Source organism: Varanus komodoensis, unplaced genomic scaffold (assembly GCF_004798865.1).
Source record: "Varanus komodoensis strain SLA01 unplaced genomic scaffold, ASM479886v1 scaffold26, whole genome shotgun sequence".
Lineage (NCBI taxonomy): Eukaryota > Metazoa > Chordata > Lepidosauria > Squamata > Varanidae > Varanus > Varanus komodoensis.
Window position 1 is genome coordinate 2,303,448 of NW_025335684.1, and position 24,573 is coordinate 2,328,020.

Sequence of the window (24,573 nt, forward strand, 5' to 3'; positions counted from 1 at the left end):
GGCCCCCCCCCCCCCACCCCCCCCCCCCCCCCCCCCCCCCAGTCTTGGAGGCTTCCCTGCTTCCCAATCCCATTGTCAGTTGGGGAAATGCTATCCCAGGGAAGCAGCCGGGTTGCCTGGCGACGGGGCAAGGGAGCCGTTACGGCCCTCTGGCCTGGCCGATGACGAGGGTTTGGGTGACGTGCCAGCGGTGACGAGACGCAGCTGTCTTGCAGATAGAGGGTTTACGTCTGCCCTGAACCCTGGAGCAGCGCTTCCTCCCTGTACAGGGGCTGGGCAGCAGCTTCTCCCCTCGGAAAAAAGCCCTTCCAGAGACATTTGGCAGCATGTTCAAGCTCGGACAAAAGGGTTGCCCCTTATTACTGCAAAAGTCTCCTCAAGTTGCTAGTCCACAGTGAGGAGCAATCCAAAACGCTTCAGGAGCCTGGTACAAGGAGCTTCCCTTGACTCTTAAGACACAGTTGCCACCCTAAGGAACTGGTGTCTGGACTGTACCACTTCAGATGGCAGGCGAGGGGACACGGGAAGGGATTCTCCCCCCTGCAGAAGAAACTCCAGGTTGGCAGCTCGTAACATTTGCCTCTGTGTGAACAGGAGCTTTAGCAGGCCTGGAGGGTTTTATTCTCAGGGCAGGTGTGTGGCCGGGCCACAGGTGAGAGCGGGGAATGGGCTATGACAACTGGGCATCGCAACGGGTCGGTGCCATGAAGGCACCTGGCAACCGACCCTCAGACACCTACAGTCACCTGGGCCAGCAGGGGCCGAGGGCTAGCAAGGCCGTGTGACTCCACAACTTAAATGAAGCCCAAGGCTTTCTATCCACGTTGTGACATAATTTCAACCCACTCCCGGCCACCCACCAGCCGACGCTCCTCCTGCGACGACAGGGATGAACCCAGAAGGGAAAATACAGCACGTGATTTTGTGGCACCAGCTACCTCAAGGAAAGAAAGGGGAGAAGGAGAACCGAAACCTGCCAGTCGCTCAGCAGCACAGGGGTGCAAGCAAAGAGAACTGACGCCTCCCCGGCAGAGTTACTGAAGAACCAAGAGGGCCCCTGAGCAAGAGCATATTTATAAGTCATTTAAGTCATGCATTTATCTATTTATTTTATTCTAAGTTTTTGGAGCTGACCGAGAGAGCCCTGCCTGGCAAGTAAGCCCTCTTTGCTTCCTGCCAGGGTCCAGATCCTGGCCTTCTTTGGAGCAGCAACCGCACACTCTGTCCTTGCAGTCCCCAAACCGCCGCAGAGCAGCCGGCACCGGCCACGCGGCCCTCCCACGCACCCCCAGGCCCCCAGCGTCTGCCACAAACAGCCCCCGCCTTCCCCAAGGACAAACCGCAGTGCCCGGAGGCGTCGGCGTGGCTCACCATCTCGTCCAGGGCGTAGCGAAGGAGGCCGTGCTCGTACAGGATGAAGAACCGGCGCTGCCATTTCTGGGGGCGAGAGAGAAGCGGGTTGAGAAGAGAGCTCTGGGCCGGAAGGGACTCTCAGTCCAGCCTGCCTTCACTGCCCCTCCTCTGCCCGAGACGTCCCCTTCCAGCTCTGCTTCTTCAACATCAGCCCCCCCAGGGATCCCCCCCCCCACTGCTGGCCCATTGGGGGACTGCCAGGCTGTGCTGCATGTTCTGAAAGGCTGAAATGTCCCCAGAGAGGCTCAATTACTGGAGCAGCCAGAACTTCCCGCTGAACGATGGGGGTGTTTGGGGAAGGTGGGCCCCAGCCCACCCCCAACCGCAGGCCCCGAGAGCATCTCCACCACTCTAGTTGGTCCCCGGGCTGCAAGAGATCCAAACAGCCCACTTTAGAGGAAGGTCACAGTCTCAGGAACCACGAAGCTTCAGCATTAACAGGAAGACGGGAATGACGAGCAGTAATTTTATCTCATTCCATTTATTCGTTCATTCGATTTTAAGCCCGTCCCATTCGCCCCACAGCTCCCTTTTAGCAAACCAGGTGCTGGAACTGGGCACTGCGGGGAGAGTCGGACACAGCAGACCTTTCCTGCTTGGTCTGCAGCCGGGCCCCAGGCCTGGAGGGCTCGTACGGAGAGCGCAAGGGCCTGGCGGAATGGCTCTTGGGAGCCGCAGGTTTTCGCTGGCCTTCGTCACCGACCGTCACCGGCAGCCAGCACAGCCTTCAGCCCTTGACTCGAAGGGAAAGAGCCTTACCCGAGAGCGATGCACAGGGTTGTCGAAATCGGTCCCTTCCGGTGCCAGCAAAAGCCACCCACCATAAATAGGCTTGGCCTGGAAAAGAAGCAGACACAAAGAAGCATCACCGGCTGTGCTTATGGGTTTGGAGGGCTGGGTGTCCACGTGCCCCCGGCTGATCCCAGACAGACCCCCCGGGTAAATCAAGCCACGGTGGGCTGTTATGACGTGTGAACGGGGGTTGCATGAACCAGCTGCCTGACAGTTTAAGGGTCCCTCTTAGGAGACCCAGGAGCCTGTGAGATGGAAGCGGCGATGCAAAGGGGATGGGGGAATTAGACGCACCCCTAAAGGACATGATCCAACGCGAGCACACGAGCGCCCGGCTGGGCCAAGATGCCGCGCTGTTTCTATTTAAGCTTGATAACCCTTTCGATATTTGCCACTGACACAGATCAATCCCTACGTGAAGGTTTCATGGGAATTGTCCTCTTTCCCGTGATGCCTTTCCGTTTTTAGGGCCATCGCTACATGGCCTGGCATCCTCAGCTGCACCGCGGCCGGGACGAGCCGCTCTACGGGGCCCTTGCCCCTCCACCCCACCTGCGAGGACCCCCCGCAAGGGGACGGGATTCGCCAGCCGCTCTGCACGGAGTTGCGCTGCGTTACAAAAGGGGCACAGGAATCAGAACTGAAGCGAGAACCACAAAGTCCTCTTTCCTTCAAAGAGCAGCTTTGGAAACCGAAACCCAAAAAGCAAGTGCCAGGACTTTTTTTTAAAGCCGTAATCTGTCAAAATAAAACCTAACTATTTTACTTGAAAACAAAAGCATGAAGAGGCTGGAGAGCAGACTTAGCCTCACCTCCCCAAACCTGCTCTGCAAGCTAGAGATTTCGTAACCTTTACAAATGTATGCACTGCAAGAGCTCTGTTGGATCCGATCAAGGGTCTTCTCTCTCTCTCTCTCTCTCTCTCTCTCTCTCTCTCTCTCTCTCTCTCTCTCCCCCCCCCCCCCCCTCTCTCTCATGTGTACAGAGATACAGGAAATTAGTCAACGTGCCACACCTATTAAAAGCCAGAAAATCAGAGAGAGAGAGAGAGAGAGAGAGAATATGTCGCCACTCTTTCTGAACCTGGGGAAATATAAAATGCTCTCCTTCTTTTGCATTTACTCTGATCCGACACACCTTGAATGGCATGTCTACCAACAACTACAAATTTGTCCACACTCCATGATGAGACTTAAGGTGCTGCAGAAGCGGAATGATGGTTTACCTGAGGGGTTACAACCCCTCCCGAATATATAAGTTAATACCTGATGGAACGTGCATTTCAGATCCGGTTTCAATCGATGCAGAACTGCCTTGCTGGGCTGAATTCCCTTATATAATCCAAGGTGCTCCATGCAGGGCTGTCGTTTGGTAACGCTGTGAAATATTCCCATGCCCTCCAACCCCCTTTGGATGCCCATGCAGGTTATTTAAATTAAAGAGCAAATGGCCAAGATCGCTCTTCTTCTCTCCACCCCTGCCACTTCACGTTTTAGAACAGCCTCCACATCCCTGACATGTTGGAGCAAAGAGCAAGAAGAAGACCTCCTTGCCAAAGCTGATGAAAAAGGGTAACTCTGAGCATGCCTCCTTTTGCATGTCAAAGTAGCGTTGGCCAGAGCAGGGCCCACAACGGCCACCGAGCCTGTGGCTGCGGGGCTCAAGCTCAGCGGATGCAAAAGAAGGACCACCTGTCCGTCAGACGGAAGGAAAATGAAGGGCCACCTGGATTTCTAGCACTGCAACCAGCCGACTGCTCCGCCTGGCCGTCCAGGTGATGTCTGAAGGCAGGGCGAAGGCAGGGCGAAGGGATGCCCGTCGTGGAGCCGGCCCTGCCCCTTGCCACCCCATGGGGCCACGCTCTGGGCAACCCCCAGGCCTGTGCGTCCCCAGCAGCGCCACTGGCCACGGGAGCAAGCTGCAACCCGCCAGCACCCTGCTCGGCTTTTGCGGAGACTTGCAAGACACCTGCGGCTGGCCTCTCCCTCTTCTCCGTTTGAGCCTCACAACAGCCCTGTAAGGTAGGCCAGGCTGAGAGCCAGGGAGCGGCCCAGAGTCATCCAGAGAGAACCGTGGCCGAGGGGCCCTCGACCTGAGCCCTTCCCAGCCCAACCATCGAAGCATCCCGTCGCTGGGTCTGGTCAAGGCAACACCTCACACTGGGGTTGAGTCGTGCGCCACTGATCCACGCACGGGCAGCACAAAACGGGCTCAGAGCTGGTCACTGAATGGCCTGAGCCCAGTCGCGGTTTTGCGCTTCCTAATCGCGCTTCTGTGGCTTTCCGGCTGATGCGCATGGATGATGATACTGGGAGTACACGCCACACAGAGACCAATATCGATCGCAGTGCAGCTCACTTGTCAGGGTCACCACACACAACTGGCAGCAACCACACACTTCTGCCCAGGCCGGCAGCACCTGCAACCTCATTCCAACCCCGAACACAGACTCACCCCGACCAGCTCCACTTCCGCAGCTCTTAAATTCATGCACCTTAAATGAACTGGTCTTAAGGTACAGCAGGCTGTTGTTTCCACGAGTGTCCCACACAACATGAGAGCTGAGAAGCTCAACTTCTAAAGCAATCTTGTTTTATGAACACAAGCGCCTAGTCCCCATGAATGATTAGAATGTACAGGTAAGTGCACGGGTAACGGCAGGGCAATCTCCTGCATCTGAGGTGGAATGGAAAGGATGCCAAGTGGGCAGGGGGCATGGCTACTCTTGCTCCAGAGAGCCGGCGGAAGAGAAAGGAAGCTGCAAAGGGAGCCATCCTGCGATTCCAGTTCCGTGTGTCACAGGGTTCGGCTTGATGGGCTGCGCTAGTCAAATCAGCTCAGCTCTGTGGAGAACAGAAATGATTTTTTGGGAGACAAACTCGCATGAACTTTGGTTTTGGAGGAGGACACTCCTGTTCGAAAAGTGACCGCCTGCAGGGGACACCCGGACTGGCCGCAGCAAGCGTAACCGTGAACCAGGCACTTCCCCCCGTGGAAAGGGCACCTCTTCCAGGATGGTGCCTGCTGCCTGGGGAGTTTTTCCTGGAAGGAATGGGATGGAGAATAATTAACTCTGCCCTTTTAATTCGCTGCGAACACCCTCTTAATCCGCACGGCCGCCGTGCACAGGGCCCTGCTGCAGGCGCTCCAGCCCTCCTTCCGAAGACACACTGCCAGCTTCCAAACCTGAGGCCTCCGCTCCACCTGGCCTGATGCCACTCCGACGCACCTTGATCTCTGCACCGGGTCCCTCCAGCACCTTCCGGCCCCGGCCGCTCTTGCTTCGGGACATGGTCCGCAGCTTCCGCGCTCCGACCGCTCCTCTGCCGCTGCTTTCTGCTCAAAGACCGGCCGAGGCACCTGGTCCGACAGGAGCTCCGGCTCCCCACCCACCAGCCCACACACATTCCTGCGCAACTTCCCTTCTTTGCTCCCAGCTGCCTCGCCCTCCCTGAACTCTGCACGCGAGCGCCTGCCTGCCTGCCTCTCCCGCGGCCTCCGAGTGCCGCGACGGCTTGGAGGCGGCTGCAGTTTGCCAGGCGTCTTCCCACGGCTCCCCTCAAACACCAGCCCTTCCACCGTTCCCCAGCCTGCCACGACTTCAGACATTCCGACCGGGATTCTGAGTGAGGGAATAAAGCCACCCACAAGCAAGCGTTAATTCCGTCCCGGAGACGGAGGCATCAGCCAAGATGCAAATGTTTTCCACTTCGAAGGAGGCGCCACTTGATGCTCCACGGAGCATGAAGATGGGCTTGCATTCCTGTCCACAAGCAGCCCAGCCCCTAGCCACAAGCCGTCCCATCATCCAGTCCCAGAGGAGGCTGATCGCTGGGGGTGGTGAACAAGCCACCCGATGCCCATGGGTTGCGCTGGGGACTGGATGACAGGACAGGAGCCCGCAGGGGCTCAGCACAGCCCTCACACCTCTGCAGCTTATTTGCACCACCGTGGAGGGCAACAATCCCTGCACCCCCCCTCCAGTTTGCGCTGCACAGAATCCTACACGGAGTAGGATTCTAGCACCTCTCCTCACTGGTATCACGGCACTCTTGACACTGTTTGCCAGGAAAAGGCCGGAAACATTGCTGCCTCCAAGGGCCCAGGGTCGACGTTCGGGGACCTGTGCAACCCGGCGGCTGGCACTTTCCATCCCTCGTGCAACTCAACCAGCCTTCAGTGCCGCTTCCCTGGAAGGTGCCAAACCGGACAGCCGCCCATCAACCATTTAAAAAGTACCTCTGCATGCTTTTGATCCAACTTCCAGCAAGCAGGGAACTGAAAGCCAGGGCAGCGAGTGAGGTCAACGCTGGACGTGGACCGCAGAGACTCTGGTCAAGCCCTGCTCCACCGGAACGGGTGGCTTGGCTGGCTCTCGTCCTAACCTATTTCACAGGGCTCTTGAGAGCGTATGCAGAAGCCGTGTAGGTTGCCCCCGTGGTCTGGGGCCAGGGACCCAGCAAAGCACGGCCAAGCAAGACGCGGCCATCTGCAGCAAGCGAGGCCTGCGAGAGAATCTTGCTACGCCTCCTCGATGCCCAGGAAGAGCCTTTCTTGCCAACAGCCAGGCGCTGTACAGGGATGCCGCTGAAATGTGGGGCCCATGCCCAGAGCCCTGCAATTGCCAGGGCCACAAATGACCCCCCAGAGAGCAGCGGCTGAGGAGGGCACCGGGCAGCAGGAGCAAAATCCGCTTCGTTCCTGGAGACATCACGCCGCTGAGATTTTGGTGAAAAATGCAAAACCGCACGTGCTCAGGTAAAGATCGCAACTGGCAAAGCGTTTGCTGGTTTGCTTGTTGCTGTTCTGATTTATCAGGAATACAGGGTTAGTTTCAAAGCATGGCGCGGCGGCAGGAGAGAGGCGTTGCACTTGGCCCAAGAAAGCCTCCCCACTGCTCGTCCCCTGCAAATAAGCCCCTCCAACCCGCCCCTCGGCTTTCCGGTGGCATCACTGCAGCCGTCTTTATGTCCAGGACGCTCTTTCCCATCCCCACTGCTTTCCCTTCTATTCAGCTTCCAGCAGCTTCCAATTCTACGATCTGGGCTTCCTTTAAGGGCTTCCCACCCTCCTGCGAAGGACAAGGTTCCCCCGAGCAGAGCAATGCTCCCCTTGTGTTCTCCAGGGGCCCGATTATTCTGGCTACAAAGGCGCTGGCTCTCGCTGCCTGAGCTTCAACGTGATGGCTAAAGCAGAAGGCCCGTGCGAGAGGAGAGGAGCGGAAGTTGGCAACCAATAAACCTCCTCCCCCAAAGGCTTTATTTTCATTCCACTTGGCTGTCAGAACCCCGGCTATCTCAAAGCCAGCAGGGAGACTTATGGCAGGAACCGGCCTCAGTCGGGTTTACACGACGCTGACGGAGCTGCTCAGGTTCATGTACCAACGGGACCCTGTGAGCATCTGGGCCGGAACCTCTTCGCGTGTTCCATGCAAACAGAGGGTCGTATGCAAAAAACAGTATTTATTAATAGACCACCCATGGCCTTCTCCAAAGAGTTTGGGGTAACACGGAAGGCTCAAGTCCCCTCCTCCTTTCTCCTCACAACAGCCCTGTGAGGTAGACCAGTACGAGTGCGTGATCAGGCCACCGTCGCCAACCCGTCCCCAGACAAGGTTGTCTGAATTCCTGTTTAGAAGTAGCTTAGATGCAGGTGGGGGAAAGACAAATGCAATTTTGGGTTGCATCAATTGACACACAGCTTCAAAAGCACCGGAAGTAGTAAGACACCCTGAATACACGCCCAGTTCCAGATGCCACATTTTAAGGATTCAGGTGAACTGGAAGAAATTCAGAGCAGCGCAACCAAGCAGCAAAGCAAACCGTATGAGGAAAAACTGCAGGAACTGGGTTGGTTTACCCTCGAGAAGAGAAGGTCTGGGGGCATCTGAGGGCATTTTGTAAATACCCGGGGGTGTCACGCCGGACTGGGCTCCAACCGGTTCTCCGTCTCCCAAGACTGTGGGACATGCAGGGTGGAATTACAGGAAGGCAGATTTGGGCTGCAGGAAAACATGCGACTTGTCTGATGAGGCGGCCGATGCCGAGGGGGCGGCGGGCTCTTCATCCCTGGAGGCATCCCAGGAGAGACTGGGAAGAGACTCCGCTGAGCAGGGGGGTTGAGGGGCCGCCCTGAGTGGCCCTTCCAGGTGTGGATGTACGCAGGAGCTCACGAAATGCAGGTCCCACCTGAGAGCCACCGTTTGGCTCCAGCTGTGACCCGTCTCACCTCCACCTGGACCTGGCTGGCCAGACAGCCGGGCCCCAGTAAAATGGGAAGGAGGACACACGAGCCCGGATCTCCCTGCCCCGGTGCTGCACCAGCGGCCCAAACTCACACATCTGGCTCGGTTCAAGGCAGGCAGGCAGGCAGACATGGGTAACGTGGCCCCCCCAAGATGCTGCCAGACTACAATTCCCACCATTCCAAACAACTGGCCATGTGGGCTGGGGTTGATGGGCTCTTGCCCATCGCCTGCAATGAAGCGTGGTGGAGAGAAGTAAAAATCAGATGCAGGACATCGGAACAGTTTTGGGTCACAGACCAGACCTGTGCCTTGCAACGCAAAGTTTGCAGCCGCCGATCCCAACCTCAATTTTCTCAGGATTTCAGATTGCTGAGAAAATGCATGCTCTGATTCAGTATAAGGAAGCCTCCTATTTTCAAAAGTGTATGCCACAGTAAAGCTATGCTTAAAAATGTGACACGACTGATAATTTGGCCTTCAAACTTTCCCAAAGACTTCCTGCAGACAAGTAACAATTTAAGTCATGTGTGGAACCATTAACAGCCTGAGAAACAGTCAACTCCCCCTGCAAGTTTACCAAAAAAAGTCTTCATGGTTTGTTCACTTGGGAGTTAATTCCAGCTCACCCTAGGTGAGTCACTGTTTACAAAATAGGCCTGTAAAATGTGCTGCCAACCACGCCACCATCATGACAGATGATCTAAAATGTCAACACTTATTTATAAACAGCTGTTCATGAAACAGAAGACTCTGGAACCGCATGATCCCATTCCACTCAGGATCTCAACAAAGGTCTGAGCCAATCTAAGCCCATCTCACCGCTTTTCCAAAACATGCTATGACGGCAGAAATAAGAAACACCTGGTGCAGCTGCTAATCGCAATGCCAGAGGGATTAGGAAACACGGGTATCATGAGAAAATGGTTAAAAAGCTTGGGGAAGGAAGAATTCCCCAGGAGCTGTGTGACCAACCCGTCAAAACATGCTTCTAGAAGTTCAAATTAGTCACTAGAAAAAAATTCTGGCTAGAGGGCAGAGCGGGAATCGAGGGAGCACGGGCGAGAAGAGACTGCGGAAGGTGCATGAGGTTTGGATGGAGCTTCCTGCTCTCAGTTTGAAAGGAAGGCTGCCTTTATTGCAACCTTCCAATTCCATGATTCTAGGGTTGGAAGCATGGATGGATTGATAGAAGCCAGCAAGCAAGCGAGCGAGCAAGCGAGCAAGCGAGCGAGAAAGCAGGCAGGCATCAATTCTAATTTTCCAACTCCAAGGCTTGACTGAGATGCTCAACAGAAGTTCTTGAACAAGATGAGCAGTAACAGTGAGCAAAGGAAACGCGTCCCCCGATGCGGAGCTGGTGAAGAGCGTTTCAAGTGCGGAATGGACAGTATGTTCCCGCTCCGCTCGGGGTGACTCAGACATGTGGGCCGAGGATGCGCCCCTGCCCTTGAGGCTTTTGCAACACCCAGACATTCCGCGGCGGAACACAATCCGTTATCTCATACGCAAAGCCATCAAAACCAGGCCTCACCAAACTTCATCCAAAGCTGGCTAGAAAAGGAAGTGCTTGACGATGTCGAAATAGAACATATGCAGACCTTGAGTCCCCTTTGAACTGTCCAGTATCCAGCTGGGTATCCAGACTGTGGTTCTGGAGCATCACCTTAACGAGCAGGGCAATCTCCTACCAAGGGGAGTTCCGTGTGCCTTAATTAGGCGCTTTAGTTGCTTGCAAACTAGCAATGTACGTCACACTGTTGGAATCCTACAAGCCAACAACATAATGTGCGATCCACAGAGCGGGTGAGTAGGTCTACTTGGAGTAAGTGGGCGTGGTACGACTTAGGCATGCATGCCTATCCCTCCCAGTGAGAGATGGTTGGAGGGCCTACGGGAAGAGCTGCGGACAGAAGTCCACCACGCACGCAGGCCTGCTGAATGCCATCCTCCGTTCGGTGGCAACAACCTGGTGTAACGCCGGCAACATTACACAACTTATTGAGGCTGCTGGTCTTGGGGTTCCACAAACCTGGGATGCTTCGCTTCACGTTGAGGCAGGGGATGGATAAAAAGGGAAGTTAAAGATCTGAAGCAAAACACGTGACTTTGTTTGCCCTCAAATATTTTTCCCGCATTCCTTCCCTCTTCCCTGCCCCAAATCTAACAGGGCCTTACAGCAGATGGCAGAGGCGGGTTTGATGTGTCAAAAGCTCCTCGTCCTTTATCCGAAGTATTGGCCAAGCACAGCTGGCTTTTCGCAGCCTGACACCACCAGCCCCTGGCTGAACCGCCCGAGGGAGGGGGCTGCTGGCCGGGGGAACCGACAGCTCTTCACGAACGAGGAACTGAGGAATACCACGAGGCACACGGACGGCCGAAGAGGGTGATCGCCACAAAAGCTCAAGCCCACACGGACGTGGCACCTGCACGGTGCCACGGGCTCTCGGTTGTTTTTGCCGCCAACCAGCCCAGCGCCTGCTCCCGAGACAGCCTCAGGTGCCCTTCCGGCCTTTCCCCTGGAATTCTGCTCCCAGAATTCAGGAAGAAAGAGTTGCGTTCTTGCTGCAGCTTGGCCCGTTCGCTCTCTGGGGAGAATGCTTTCCTCTCATGTGCCAAGGCCCAGAGAAGGGCAATCGGGCGGGGGAAACGGGCTCTGAACAAAGTCCAGACAGAAGCGGGCTAATACTGAGGGAGGACGAGTGTTCATCCAGGCCAGCACGGCTGGGCCCGGGCTGGCAGCCGCTTCCACGAAATGCAGCGATGCCCACCCGTCTGGGTGGCTTTCAAAGGGATGCACAGCTCGTGCTCTGGCAACCAGGGGGCCGCCGTGCTGGCATTCAGCCCAGGTGCCCAGCTACCAGTGAGGGCACGGTGGAAGCAGGGGTCCCGGTGCCGTCCTTGGGGTCTGCTCTGGAAAAGCCCCACCAAGTTCAGCCGCTCCCATGCCCGCTGCATGCAAGGTTTCCACCCAAAGCCACGCAGCGGCCTTCCCCGGGACTAAACTGCACCTCTTCGTATCCAAAGAGGAGGCCGTCAGGCGCGAGTCCGGAGAGGGCGGCCTGGCGAGCTCCGCAGAGGTGTGACTCCGGTTCCAGGCACACGCGCTCTGCCAGGCAGCCGGCCTCCTTTGTCAGGTGCGTCAAGGCCTCCTCCATCCAGGGGAGCCTTTCTGTATTGACCCAACAAAGAATTGCAGGGCTTTCTTTACTGAGGCCCAGGATAATCCACTGTACACGGCGCGGTCAGCGGCTGTTTGTCAAGCGCTCTGTTTGGAGGCCAACCTCTGTTTATCTATGATTCATTATGACTCCTGGTCCCATTATTACACACCCGCACCTGTGTGAACCCAGAGGTTATTTGTGGAAATGCACAAAGTCAGGTTCATATGATATCAAAACCACATCCTCCTCCTCTCCTCCGAAGCCAACAGTCGAGTCGCATGTGTGCCAAGGGGCAGACTCCAAAGCAATGCACAGGTGCTAGTCCTCATGATGGGAAAAGGATTCTCTCCTGGTGCTGAAGAAATTCTGACACCGTGTCCCCACTGTGTCTGTGCCCAAATCTGCACAATGTTTTTCCAACAAATGTTTACAAGCCAGCATTGTATTTTAATCTTGTGTTCTGCAGTCACCATAACAACTCACTCTGCATTATAGCTTTGCAGTCCTCAAGACCAGTACTTCAATGCTCCCGCTTTGACAGGCCAAGCACTAGGGTTGCAAAGGAGAGGCTTTGCTAAGACGGCCTGGCGAGTTCACAGAAGACTGTTTAACCTGACACGCCCCACCTCTGCTAACAGTCTTTTGAAAAATTCAGGTATCTTACTGCTTGATGGTCCGCCATTTTAAAGACTGTGCTAACCTCAAATTACAATATTTGCAATGCTTAAATGTTATTATCTTGTAAGCTGGTGCTCCATTTTTTAAAACTGTGCTGCTGCTACGTAAGCAGCTTTTGGGTGTTTACAAACATAACAGCAGGGTAGAAATTAGCATCATCATCTTGCAATGATAATTCAGATTATACATGAAAGGAAGAAACACTTTCAGTACTCCAGTGATAATTACAATTAATTTGTTCTGCGTCTTTTAGATAAGAAACTTTAACATGCAACTGCGAAATTCAATCCCTTAAAAGCTGCACCAAAACAACATTCTCTCCTTCAACAGAGGTCTTTCTTCTTGCATTGTGCTTATACTAGCCCTTAAAATATTTACATTTTACGTCTTTTTCCCTCTTGCTAGAAAGATGGTCTCTGAATATCCAGCCATTATCAGCTTGCTTGCTAAGTTTGTCTGCACCTTTTCCAAGGCAGATTCCCCAAAAGTGCCTGTGGGTGCACCCAAGGGTTTGATTCTGACTAGTGCCATTTTTTAAATCTGGTTCTCTGAACAGCAGGCCTCAAAGACTGCCCACGTCATATCTGGGGACGCACTTGGGAGAACATTCCAAAGTACTCCGACTTCTCCCATTGATTAAGCTGTGCTTGTGTGAGCATTCTCAAAAGTATTCATTTTTCCATGTGCACCCTTTCGATGCATACATTCCGCAAGCATTTTTTTCTCCCTCCTCTGAATGGAGAGCGTGCAGGCATGCGTGTGTTTGGACTGTACATTGTGTTTGCATTCAGGAGCTGTGAAAGGGGTCGATTCTGCCTGTAAACGGACTGAAGCTCGTTCCTCCGGCGACTTTGGCCGCATTGTGAGCGGCTTTGGGGGACTTTTCGCGGCTGCAACACGGTCTGCTGTGGCTCAGGAGCAGGGCTGCTGTGGGAAAGGCCCCAAGCACAAGGCCATCCCGGCTTCTCTTCTGGCAATGCCGGGACCACTCCAGGCGATTCCGAGCCGTGGCACAGCGGAGTCCTGCTGTGTGCCCCACCCAACCGGGAATGGGGGGGATGTCAGATTTGTGGGGGACGCGGCCCACAGCCGAGGAAGTCCAACACGGCCTGGCCAGGTTCTCCTGGGTTCAGTCCGGCCACCCCGAAGAGAAGTGACGGGCTCCTTGGGCTCGGCTCTTGCGGAAGGGAAACGAAGATCCGCCCCTGCAGCTGGCTGGCGGCTGGAGGCCCTGGCCCCACCAGGCGGAGGATGCGCAGCCGGAGCGTGCCCCGGATTGGCGGGAGAGCAGAACCGAGCCGCCACAGAACCGCCGGCCTGTTGCACGTCACGTCCCACATCCCCGCTGCCATCCACAGAGTCCGGGAATTTGACACTGGCCGGGTCAGCCCAGCTCTCTGGCCAAAGTCACACCCCGGGTCCCTCCTGCACAAAGTCAGCTTGACGAACGGGAGCCACCCCAAGCCGGAACCCTCCAGGTGCTCTGGACTGCAACCCCCACGATCCCAGGACGTGGGGCAGAGAGGGCGCTGGATGTGGATGATGGGAGTTGTAGCACGTGTCTGGAGGGTGCCAGGTTGCGGCAAGATTGACGAAGAGCGACCCACTTGGATTGAAGCGCCGCAAGTTCAAATTCGGCCGTGAAGGTGGTGTGGCGACTGGGAACCTCTCCCAGCCTAACCCTGCCACCTCACAGGGGTGCTGCTGCTGGAGAAAACCGGGAAGGCAGGAAAAATACCAACGGGAGTACATTAATAGCAATAGCAACAACAACAACGTAACACCATTTTTATTACTTATGGTGAGTTTTACAGGAATTTGTTTTGCCAAAGCAAAACCGAAGCAGAAATCCACTGGAAAGCGTCAAGGGGAACACTGCGCATCAACCGCAGGGTGCAAGAGTCACGGTTTAACCACAAACCCTACCCCTTGGGTCTGGCTGCCGAGGCTCTGAACACATCAAACACCGTCAGCCGCTGCATTTTAATTGTATGCAAATACTGCGGTGGTGGGAAAGCCTGCCAAGTACACGGTTATTAAGAACCTTATCCTCTTTGCAAAACACCCAAACAGAAAACAAAGAAAGCCAAAAGGCACTTTGGGCAGCCACACCGACACCCAGGAAAGCGGGCTGGGGCCGCATTTAGCGGAAATGTGGGCCACCATCGTGTGCCCCGTTGGCAACCCCAAGCACGGTGGAAGCCCCCCTCTGCTTTGGCAATCTCACCCCAAAACGGGGCATTGCTCTTTGCAGCTGCACTTTTGGACTCCATAAATGGGGGGACGCGAGAGCTTTCCATCCCAGTGAAAAGATGAAGAGGCTGCAAACAGAAATGGAGCCACGGTGAGCCTCAACTCACGGAACATACAAAGCTAAGAACAGGGTGTCGATCCAGCAGCTGACAGGTGAAGGAAGCCAATAAGGGCATTTCAGCTGCTCCCTTCCCTGTCGGAGAACGCAAGTGCTCAGGGCAGAGGCCGGAGCGTGCCCCTAAATGAAGGAGCCTCGGCGGGGCTTCACGGCACAGCAGTTAATGCTCAACGAAGGGAGAAAGACCGGATCCAACCACCTACTCCCAGAGCGCCCTCGTGCCATTCCATCGCAGCGTTGGCGTGTCCTGCTAAGCCACAATTTGGAACGATCCCTCCCCTTGCTCCACTCTTGACGAGGAGAACGAATCAGCCAGAATCCGTTTTGCTTTTCTCAATGCTGTTCTGGGCGAACGACTCGTGGTGGGGGGAAGCGGCCCGGTCCCCCTGGCCCCAGTGAGGGCTCTGGGAGGAGAAACCCAACACATCTGGAGAGCGTCCAACGGTTTGCCTCTGCTTTAGCATGTCCAACAAGTCAAGCAAACGACCCAGGCGCCGTTCGTGGCTTATTTAGCAAACAAGCAGAGTTGTCCTTTACACCGAGAGTCCTGGGTCAAGCAGGGGGTTAGAGTCTGTTTGCATCCTCCAGTGCCCCCCCCCCCCAGTAATGGCTGGTCATGGGGGAAACGGGCACGAGACCGCAAGCAGCCGGCAGAAGGGAACACCTGAGGCTCTCAAGAGGCTCCATTTCTGGCCAACTGGTGGTTGCTGAGTGGGACGGCAGAGAATAATCCCATCGTTTAAGCCAAATGGAGAAAGGGGGATACAAATTAGAAGGTGGAAGCCTAAGAACCACGGCTCAGTAAGAGGGCGGAGCTGCCTGGTGAAACTGGGAGCTTGGTTTGGGATCCCAGAAGGGCCACTGCTGGATCCGAGCCCAAAGGTTCCTGGAGCTGGTGACGGAAACACGGCCGATCTTCTGACTGAAGCACTCCTGCCGTTCTGCTCCAGGTTGTCCTGGGACTCACATTCTAGGTGCAAAGCCCCAGAAGGGAAGGCTCTCGAGAGACCTCTGGAGACATGAAGGCGGCAACTGTCCAGAAGCCCCAGCGAACACCCTGGAGCTTGCGTCTGAGCAAACACGCTTCCGGCACCATGTGCGACAGGCTGACCGGGGAGCAGCTCCCGGGGAAGGCACCAAGTCCACCTTTCCGAATGAGGGCAGCCAACACCACAAAAGGTGCCGAGTGATCGTTGCCGAAACAGCGGCTGACTCGCCAAGCGCTTTGCCTCCAATGGCCGTTTCGCCTCCCCAGGAAACCAAGCCAACAAACGCGCGAGCGGACCTGTTATCTCAGCACCCCCGGAGGTACCGTGCCCTCCCTCACCTCGGGGAGGAGGCAACCTCAGGTCCTCCCAGGTTTGCCTTGCCCCTTCCACCTGCCACCCTTCCTCAGGTGACATCCGGCCTTTTCTGCCATTTTGTCCACTCGAGAAGCTCCGGCTGAGCTAAGCCCGTGGCTGAGCAACACTCCAGGATTCCAGCTAAGAGAGACTGGTTTTGCCTGTGAGGTCCCCTCCCACCCCACCAAAGAGATTCTGCAAAGCTTGCAACTGGTCCTGCACCCTTTGGTCAAGAAGCCCCACGCTTCCAGCAAAAAAAAAAAAAGGCTAAAATTTAGCCTCCATTGTGGTTTAAAATGCCAACGTATTCCACAAAACCTTCCTCATCACAGAGCTTGAAGCAACGCTCACCTGTGGCGAGTAAAGCTGCCTGCAGGCGACCAGATGGCAAGCCGTTTCCGCTCGCCACAGCAGCTTGCCCAGGGGTCAGGCCATGACAGCAGCTTGAGGGTCAGGAATGTCAAGGCCTCTTGGTAGAGCCAGGAATGAGGCTGCCCCATCCAAATTCAAAGTAAGCCCCAGTGAAATCAGCTAATCTGAACTCTAGCTTGGCTCCTTCGAAAAGGCCAGCCCCATTCAGAGTTGCATGACTCTTTGTGCAAGCAGAAGAGGCTCAAGCTGAAAATTACGAGCTGACCTAAAATGCAGGAGGCGTGTCAAGCTCAGATCGACATAAGGTCACATGCCCTGAGAAGAAGGGGCCATTCCAGAAGCCCCCAGCTCCTGAAACCCCCATTCCAAAAGGGAGGAATATCGTTACGGACACCATCACTGCCGCCTTCCCACGGCTCCTGCCAACGCTTGGGCAGCAGATTCAGGTGAGAGACCTGCCTTCCAGGCCCAGCTCAGCCACCTGTTCCCCAGGCAGCCCCACGGGAGCTTCTCCTTGGAAGCCTGGCCTGCCTTGCAGGGCTCTTAGGAGGGAACGCTCCACGAAAGCCCCGTCGATGACCCTGCCAGGGGGAAAGCTCCCAACACGACTCCCCAGGGAATTCCAAGTTCCCAGTGCAATTTTATTCACTGCTATTTAAAGCCCCGGGGTTTTATCTTCATTCCACCAAGCCCACCCAGGGCTAACGTTTCTATCAGAGGTGCGGGGCCCCACTGGCGCCCTTCTCGCCAGTATCTGCAAGCCCAGCACTCCCGGGTGCAAAGTCAAGCGCGCTCGGGAACAAAAGCAGAGAGAGGCCTTTCCGTTCCTAAACCAAGGAAGTGCGGAGCCTCTACGCCCACCCTCCAGATGGTAAATAAAAATTAACCTAACGCCAGATAACCCTTTCCAGAGACGGAGCAATGCAGCAAAACCTGACAGCGTCGTAATAAATGTGCCTTCAGGTGCCACCAAGACGTTGGGGCAGGAGCGCTCATCACCCCTCCTCCCTCCCCAGCCCCTGGAGTTATTTCATGGAGAAGGGGAGCTTTCTCTGTCCCCGGGAAGGCAAGCCGGTCACTCTCGAGATGCACAACCTGCGTCCAACTGCCTGTTTGGCGCCTGACCTGCATTTCGCTCACCTCTGGAAGGGCTCCTACTTCACAGCAAACATGACACCAGCCAGAAACACAACACAGGCCAGGGCAGGGCAGGGCAGGGCAGCAGAAAAGCCACCAGCCCGGCGTGTCCTACAACATCCTTCTCCAGCCACGTGCTCTGCAGATGCCCAACTCCCATCAGCACAGAACAATGGGATTTGTAGTCTCCCAGAGCTGGAGGGTGCTGGAGAAAGCTGTTAGAATGCTACTTATTCCATTTTTATTCTGCACAACAGCAGAGGGTTTCTGAGCGGTTAACAAACGTTAAACAAAAGTTAAAAAGACACACACACAAAAATGAAGGTAAAAGAACAAAGTCATAATAGCAACTGTAATTACGCGGCATGGAAGTAAAACCGTGGCACAGAATAACATGGAATATTTAAAAACAAAGTTTAAAAGTTAGGTTGTTAAACTGCTGGGAAAATTAAAAGGTCGGTAACTTGACACCAAGAAGAATAAGAAGCGGGCACCAGGTACAAGGAACTCATTCCAAAACTGGGGTGCCACAACCCAAAAGACCCCCTCCCGGTAGCCTCCTGCCTCCCTCCCTTTACCGGATTTCATCTTTTGGAAGGAGTTCCAGAGAAAGATCTCCGAAGATGACCTTAAGGTCTGGGTAGATATATAGGGGAGGAGGTAATCCTACAGATGACCTGAGTTTAAGCCAGGCTGGGCAGGAAGTGGGACTTCTGGGTGGGACTTCTTGGGGCTACTGGTCCAGAGGCTGCTGAAACACAACCAGGGCTCCAGTCTGTGCGGGGCTCCCCTACACAAAGAGCGCGCATCACACGGAGCAGGACAGCTCTTGCAAGATCCGCGCCAGGAGCCCTCACTTACATTCCAGCCCTAGCTAGCCGAAGGCGTTCCAGCGAGCTCACAAACAGCACTTGGAAGTCGCATCCATTCCCGCTATTTGGCATCGCTCCTCAGAGGTACACTGCCTCTGAAGATGGAGGTTCTAACGTTAAGCTTTCACAGAAAGGCCTTATGTTCCTCCATGAATCTGCCTTGGTTTTATTTATTTACAGCATTTTCAAATACTGCTCTTCAGCTGAAAAAGGCTCCTACAAGAGCCTTTGATTATTCACAAAAATTAATAGTAAGGCACTCCCCACCATCTGGCTAACCTTCTAAAAGTTACGGCAGCCTTTCTGTCTATAGCCCAAGCACGGCACAGCCTGGCCCCTGTGAAAGACAGGTTAAGCTAGCAGTCACCGCCTCAAGTAGGGCAGCAAATTCTGTCACTTAAAAAGGGGTTTTGCAGGGTCAGAGAAAGGGCAGAAATGGGCAACTAAAATGATCAAAGGGGCTGGAGGAATTCCCCGATGGAGGAAGGTAAGAACAGCTGAGAAGATTTGGCTTGGGAAAAACAAGCGAGTGGAGATCTGACAGAGGAGCACAAAACGACGCTTAGAGGAGAGCAAGAGCGTGGGAAGAGGTATTCCCACCCCACCCCGCAATACCAGAACTGGCCCCTGAAGCTGGCCGGGGGGAGATTCGGGGCAGGCAAGAGGAAGGGCTTCTGCACACCGCACGCCGCAAAACGGAGTCCTGGGAGGTGTAAGCATGGCCACCAATTGGGATGGTGTCAGAAGAGGACCAGACACATTCCTGGAGAGGGCTATCAAGGGCCACTGGTCTTCATGGTTAGGCCACGTCCAGGATTGGAGACATGGAGCAGGCTGATGCACACACATTGCTGGGGAGCATGGGTGCTGCTGTGCCCATCTCGCTTGCGGGCTCCTCGCGCATGGTGGGTCAGCCACTGGATGCACAGAACGCGAGACCGGACAGACATTCCGTCTGAGCCAGCGGGTTCTTCATTCCCCGGAGCGAGCAAAGCCGGACTTTATCTCGCCCCAGGCGGTAATGCAACGGGCACATTAAGCGCCTGGTGCCGTGTCAGCCGCCCGGGCCGCCCTTGGACTAGCAGAGCAGCCCTCCGGCACCGTGGGCAGGGCCTGGCCTTCCTGGGATGTTCCCCCCCGAAGGGGGGCACCCACATCCAGCGGAAGCCTCTCCGGCAAGACAGAGGCCCACAGTCCCTGCTGCTTGCCACCCTCTGGCTGGGTCATTAGGGGAGCAAAGCAACTTGGGACCTTCCAAAGAGCAGGGAGACCGGAGGGCTGCTTTTCGACAGAATGCAGAAGGCCCCATTAACCTCCACTGAATTTCGACGCTGGATGTGTTTCTGGGCCCTTCAAAGGTACACAGAATGGAAGTTCTACCAACAGCGTGACACCTGCAACAGCCCAGTTTTTCACAACCGAGGCGCCTTTTCCAGACACTGCCTTCCAACCACGCTGAACCCGAGGCCAGCCACGGAGGGAAATCGGCAAGACGTTTGATGAGACAAGCAAAAACAGAATTCCGTCCTCCTTGGACCCCTCTGCAGAGTCTCTGGACCACAACTCTCATCCTCCTCCGCCAGTACTCACTGGAAAGGATGTGGGTCGCACCGTACTGGAGGGTACTGGGAGGGGGAAGGTGGCTACATTTTAAACTAAGGTGGGCGGGAGGTGGATTCCCAGATCTTTTGGACTTCAGCTCCCAGGAGCCCTAGCAGCATGGGCAACGGCCAGAACTGCTGGGAGCTGAAGTCCAAAAGATCTAGAGATTGTGGTTTTAACAACTGGGAGTCAGAAGCCCCAACCACAGTCTCCCTACCAGTACCCCTTTTAAGAGCTGCCTTTTACCTGTGGGCAGGTATCCAAGAGCTTCATCAGGAAAGTACTCCACCTTCAATTCCCTCCCCTTATCTCACATACATGGAGAACATAATCACGTACTTAACACAAAGGAAACACACACACAAGCCACACTTAGCACACAGCAGCTGATCACTGTAGGGCGAGTTAAGGGCCAGGTGAGGTGTGTCTTTTCCATAGCACCCGGCTACTGGGTAAGGAATGCCGGGCAATGGGGCACATGGGTTAACTTGCAGTCCGTTCGGACAGTCAATTCCCAGGAGGGTTCCAGGAGAAAGCCCCGCCCTCCACAAAATCTGGCAAGAGTCAACACTGTGGGAAAGACATCAACGGTAGCCACGATTCCCACTGCTGTCAACCTAGCAGCATGGTTTGCGCACAACGCTAAGCCACGATGTGGTTTGCCGAAATCAAGCTAGTTGCTGTACCTGAACTCATCTCCACAAACCATAATTGGTCAACCAACTACAAGCCAGAAAAAGAAACCCCGGTCTGTTGCTGGCTTACAACCTGGCTTGTTTGGATCCTGGCTTGTCATGTCATCAGAACCCACAATCATGGCCTATCCATTGTTTGTGATGCTGCCCGTCAATGAAACAAAGGCACGCAATCAGAGCAGCCTGAAAACGAACCGTTTTTCAGCTCTGGAAAACTAAGAAGTAGGGAAAACAATCTACGTTTTGCTTAACACAATTCATGGGTAAAGCAAAAGACCGTGGCTACCACAAATGGCGGCAAAGCGCTCCATGCGAACACAGCTAGAACATTTGCTTACGGGCAGAAGCCAAAGGCAGGCAGGGATGTTCTGCAGCCACCCCCCTGCCCCTCATTCTAATCTCTTCTGAAGCACTTGGGATTTAAAAAGCACTTTTACTGATTTTGTGATCGCTCCGTAATGAATTGTCTTGCTGGCCAGCCCAAGACCCACCTGGCGCACCGTGTTCTTTGATCAGCTGATCCATCTGGCGAACCAAGCAGCGCAAAGGCAAGCAAGCCGCCACAGCCGTGCTCTCCTCCCGGGTTCTGCTCTTCCCGGACAAACTGCCCCCATACAAGGTGGCTCCATCCACCTTTCTCGGGAGATGGGAACCCGCAAACTTCTGTCCCCACAAACTTCTTCCAGCCCCCTTCCTTCACAGGAGCCCTCTGGGCTAACGGTCCTCAGCGCATCTTGCGCAAGCAGTACTCCCCCACATCAGTTATGGATTACGCAAAGAACAACTTCCTTTTCTCTGTCCAGACATGCTAATTGATATGGTTTCAGCGATGTCCGTGGTGATTTACGGTCCCTAGAGCTTCGCCATCTGAAATCTGGCCAAGCTGAGACAACAGAAAGAGTTCAGAACAAACGCAACCGTGTGGCCGGACAAATCCACACCCTTACCAAGGCTGTGCTAAAGAATGGAGCCTCCACATTCAGGGGCAGTATACCCCGATGGCTGGCTTCCCAGAAGGTTGCTGATGGAAAACATGGGATTTGTTCTGCAAGGCATCTTTAGAGCACCAGGTGGGCAAAGGCCTGGACTAGGCAAGGGCTTGTCTGACACAGCAAGACGGGAAGCATGAGGGGTGGGTGGCCGGGGAGGAGTTTAAAGAAATGAAACAAAGGCACTTCTGTTTAATCGGCAGCAAAGCAGGTACTGAAGCTGAGTCCAACCCCAAGGGAAGCAGCCAGAAAGCAGCAGGCCTCTGCGAAGAACAAAGCCAACGGAGCTTTGAAATGGCTAAAAGTGTACACCCTGTCCCAGTGCAGAAGGGAAGCAGCCAAGATTTTGGTGCTGGCCTCCCATGGGCAGCACACGGAGCAGGGACTTGAGCAGGGGCCACATCCTGCAATGCTCCTCCGTCCACCGATGCACAGAGACAACTAGCACAGCATGGACAACACCACACTGGAACCCTCCTCCACATCCTCACCACCCTGATGCCCGAAAACGTGTTTTTCCATCAACGGAGGGTGGCAAGGAAGTGCATGCAAACATGTAAACCTTCCGCTGGCTGAAAGATGCCCTGCACGGAAAGAAGGTGGACACCCAAGCTGTGAGAACGGGGCCAGTGTTTATCCAACCCAATCTGAGGGGCAGCCTGCAACCCCCAGCCCGCTGTTTCCTGACAGACAGCACTCAAGAGGGTGGAGAGGAGACGGCGACCAAGGGCCAAACCATGGCAAGGGAACAAACTGAGCGGCTACGGGGAAGAAAGTCGCAAAACCATCATGAGGCTTTTACATCAGGGATCCCGTAATTCACATGCGCTATGAAAAGACAAGACCATGTTGAAGGATCCAGAAAGCTCTGCACGCTTTGGGGCCTGCCTCCTTTATCCAGCTTGCAGTCTTTTCAGCTACACTCTCACCCCATCACACACAGGAGGCATTGCTTTTCCCTGGTTGCATTATAAATCTGCCCCCTGCAATATGACGGATCTCATTCCCGGAATAGGGTTTTAATGAGGGATGCCAGAAGTAGTGCCGAACCTAGAAGGGCGGGGGGGGGGGGGGGGCCAGATAGGGAAAAGAGAGCTGCAAATCAACATCCCAGGGAGGCCTATGCTGTACCCCCATAGCAGCAGGGTCAAGGGCAAGTGTGAACACCAAAAACACATGTGCACACAGAAACCCACAGTAAACACGAATTCAACATGCCCAGATTTTGCAAAGGCAGGCCTAGGCTATCAATTTACCAGAGATTTACCTATGGGAGATTAAAAACACACCTGGCTCTCTCCCAGCCATCTGACAATGTCTTTGATATGGCGGAAGCCAAGGCTTTGAAATGTTTCCACATTCAGTGTTTCAAGATTCTATCCCTCAAGGGGGAAAACAAAACCTCTTACAACAGGGCCTCTGCAATCAGAAGGGTGTGAGCGCGTGTGTGATGGTTTAAATTCGCTTCTGTAGGCCAGGGTTTCTAATGGGAAGAATCAGGACACAATCCGAGGCTTGTTTGGATACAATTCCCCAACTGGGGGATACTGGGACTTGGGGCACTTCGCCTTTGTGTTCCCGTGCACAGAACTGCACCCTTAGCAACTTACAAGCGCGTTACGAGGAGAAGGCAGCAGCTTTGGGTTTCTCACTGAGCAAACAGAAACACATTTTCAATGGAACTGCCCCGCAATCGACGCGAAACATTTGCGGGGGACGGAGAGGGCTAGAGGGGGGCGGTTTGCCCCGTTCACACGGGAAGGGGGCCATTCCACCGCAGCTTCCTTCCCCGCCACGCGATGCCGGGGTTGATGCCGGCAGGGCCTGCAGTATTAATCCTCCCTCCGATTCCGCACAGGAGCCGAGCCAAGCCAGGTACTTCGCAAGGTGCGGCGTTCGCGCCCCTCGTTCTGCTTTCCACGGGGAAATAAATGAACATCCGCCGCCGCCGCTGCCCCAGAGGAGCGTCCCACCCCCACGAGAAACAGGGCAACTCACCTGATTTAAATCTTCGTCGTTGAGAAGGTGCGACTCGCGAGGCTTGAAGCAGTTTTGACATTTGCTCTTATTAAAAATGTTGGCCTGGAATTTCCTGCAAGGATTATCCTTAGCAGACATGGCGTTGTCTGGCCAGAAAAAGGACGCCCAAAAAACGCAAAACAGACGCCCCGAATTGCAACTTTTGCCCACCTTTTAACAGGGAAAAGGGGGAGGAAACAGAACACAAACAAAGGAAGTCGGCTGGTTTTCTTTAGGCGAGTAAACCTAGGTTGTTTGCTTCGCTTTTTGAAAAGGGGCTGATCCCTGAAAACCAGGCGTCGAAACGGACAAGGGCCAACTCCCCTTTCTCTGCTTTGGGGGCGCACCGGGATCTCTCGGCAAGCGATCCGGAGCGGCTTAACATCCCAATTTCCCAGAGGCAGAAGCGGAGCGAGGAAGAAGAAGAAAAACCCCGGGGAGGGGAGAGGGCATTTCGGAGCAGTCTCCGAACCCGGGCCGGGGTTTGCGGCCGCGGCTCCTAAATTTAAACCGCGATTAAGCCGAGGAGGATGCAAAAAATCCGGGGCGGGGAGGGGGGGCTGGGCTGGGTCGGGTCTGCGGGGAGGAGCGGGGAGGGATGGGGCGAGAGCCCAGCTGTCACGGCAGATCGGCCCGGACGGGGCAGCGGCCGGAGTGGAAACGCGAGCGCGGCGCGCACGGAGCGGCGCGACCCCGGGGCGGCTTCGCGGCGACGCCGCCCGCCCGCCCGCCGGCGCCTAGTCAACGTCCAGAGGCGCAGAGCCGGCCCGCGGCGGTTCCTGGCAGGGCCCGGGCGGAGCGGCCGACGGGGGCCCGCGCGGCGCCATGGCTCCTCGTCCCCGGGAGGGCGGCGATCCGGAATCCGCTTCGGCGCACGAGGCT

The 24,573-nt window shown here is 55.1% G+C and overlaps 1 protein-coding gene across 9 annotated transcripts in view; it reads right to left on the reverse strand.

Moving 5' to 3' along the window:
* LOC123024937 (myosin phosphatase Rho interacting protein) overlaps nt 1–24,341 on the reverse strand; it is a 104,365-nt gene extending 80,024 nt beyond the window's left edge. For all 9 annotated transcript variants that reach the window (XM_044433204.1, XM_044433203.1, XM_044433199.1 and 6 more), the window contains exons 1-3: nt 23,671–24,341; nt 2,173–2,250; nt 1,372–1,437 (exon numbers count right to left, since the gene is read on the reverse strand). In XM_044433204.1, coding sequence (XP_044289139.1) covers nt 1,372–1,437; nt 2,173–2,250; nt 23,671–23,790 — 264 coding nt within the window. In that variant the 5' untranslated portion in view covers nt 23,791–24,341. The remainder of the gene's footprint in view (nt 1–1,371; nt 1,438–2,172; nt 2,251–23,670) is intronic.
* Between the last annotated feature and the right edge of the window lie 232 nt (nt 24,342–24,573).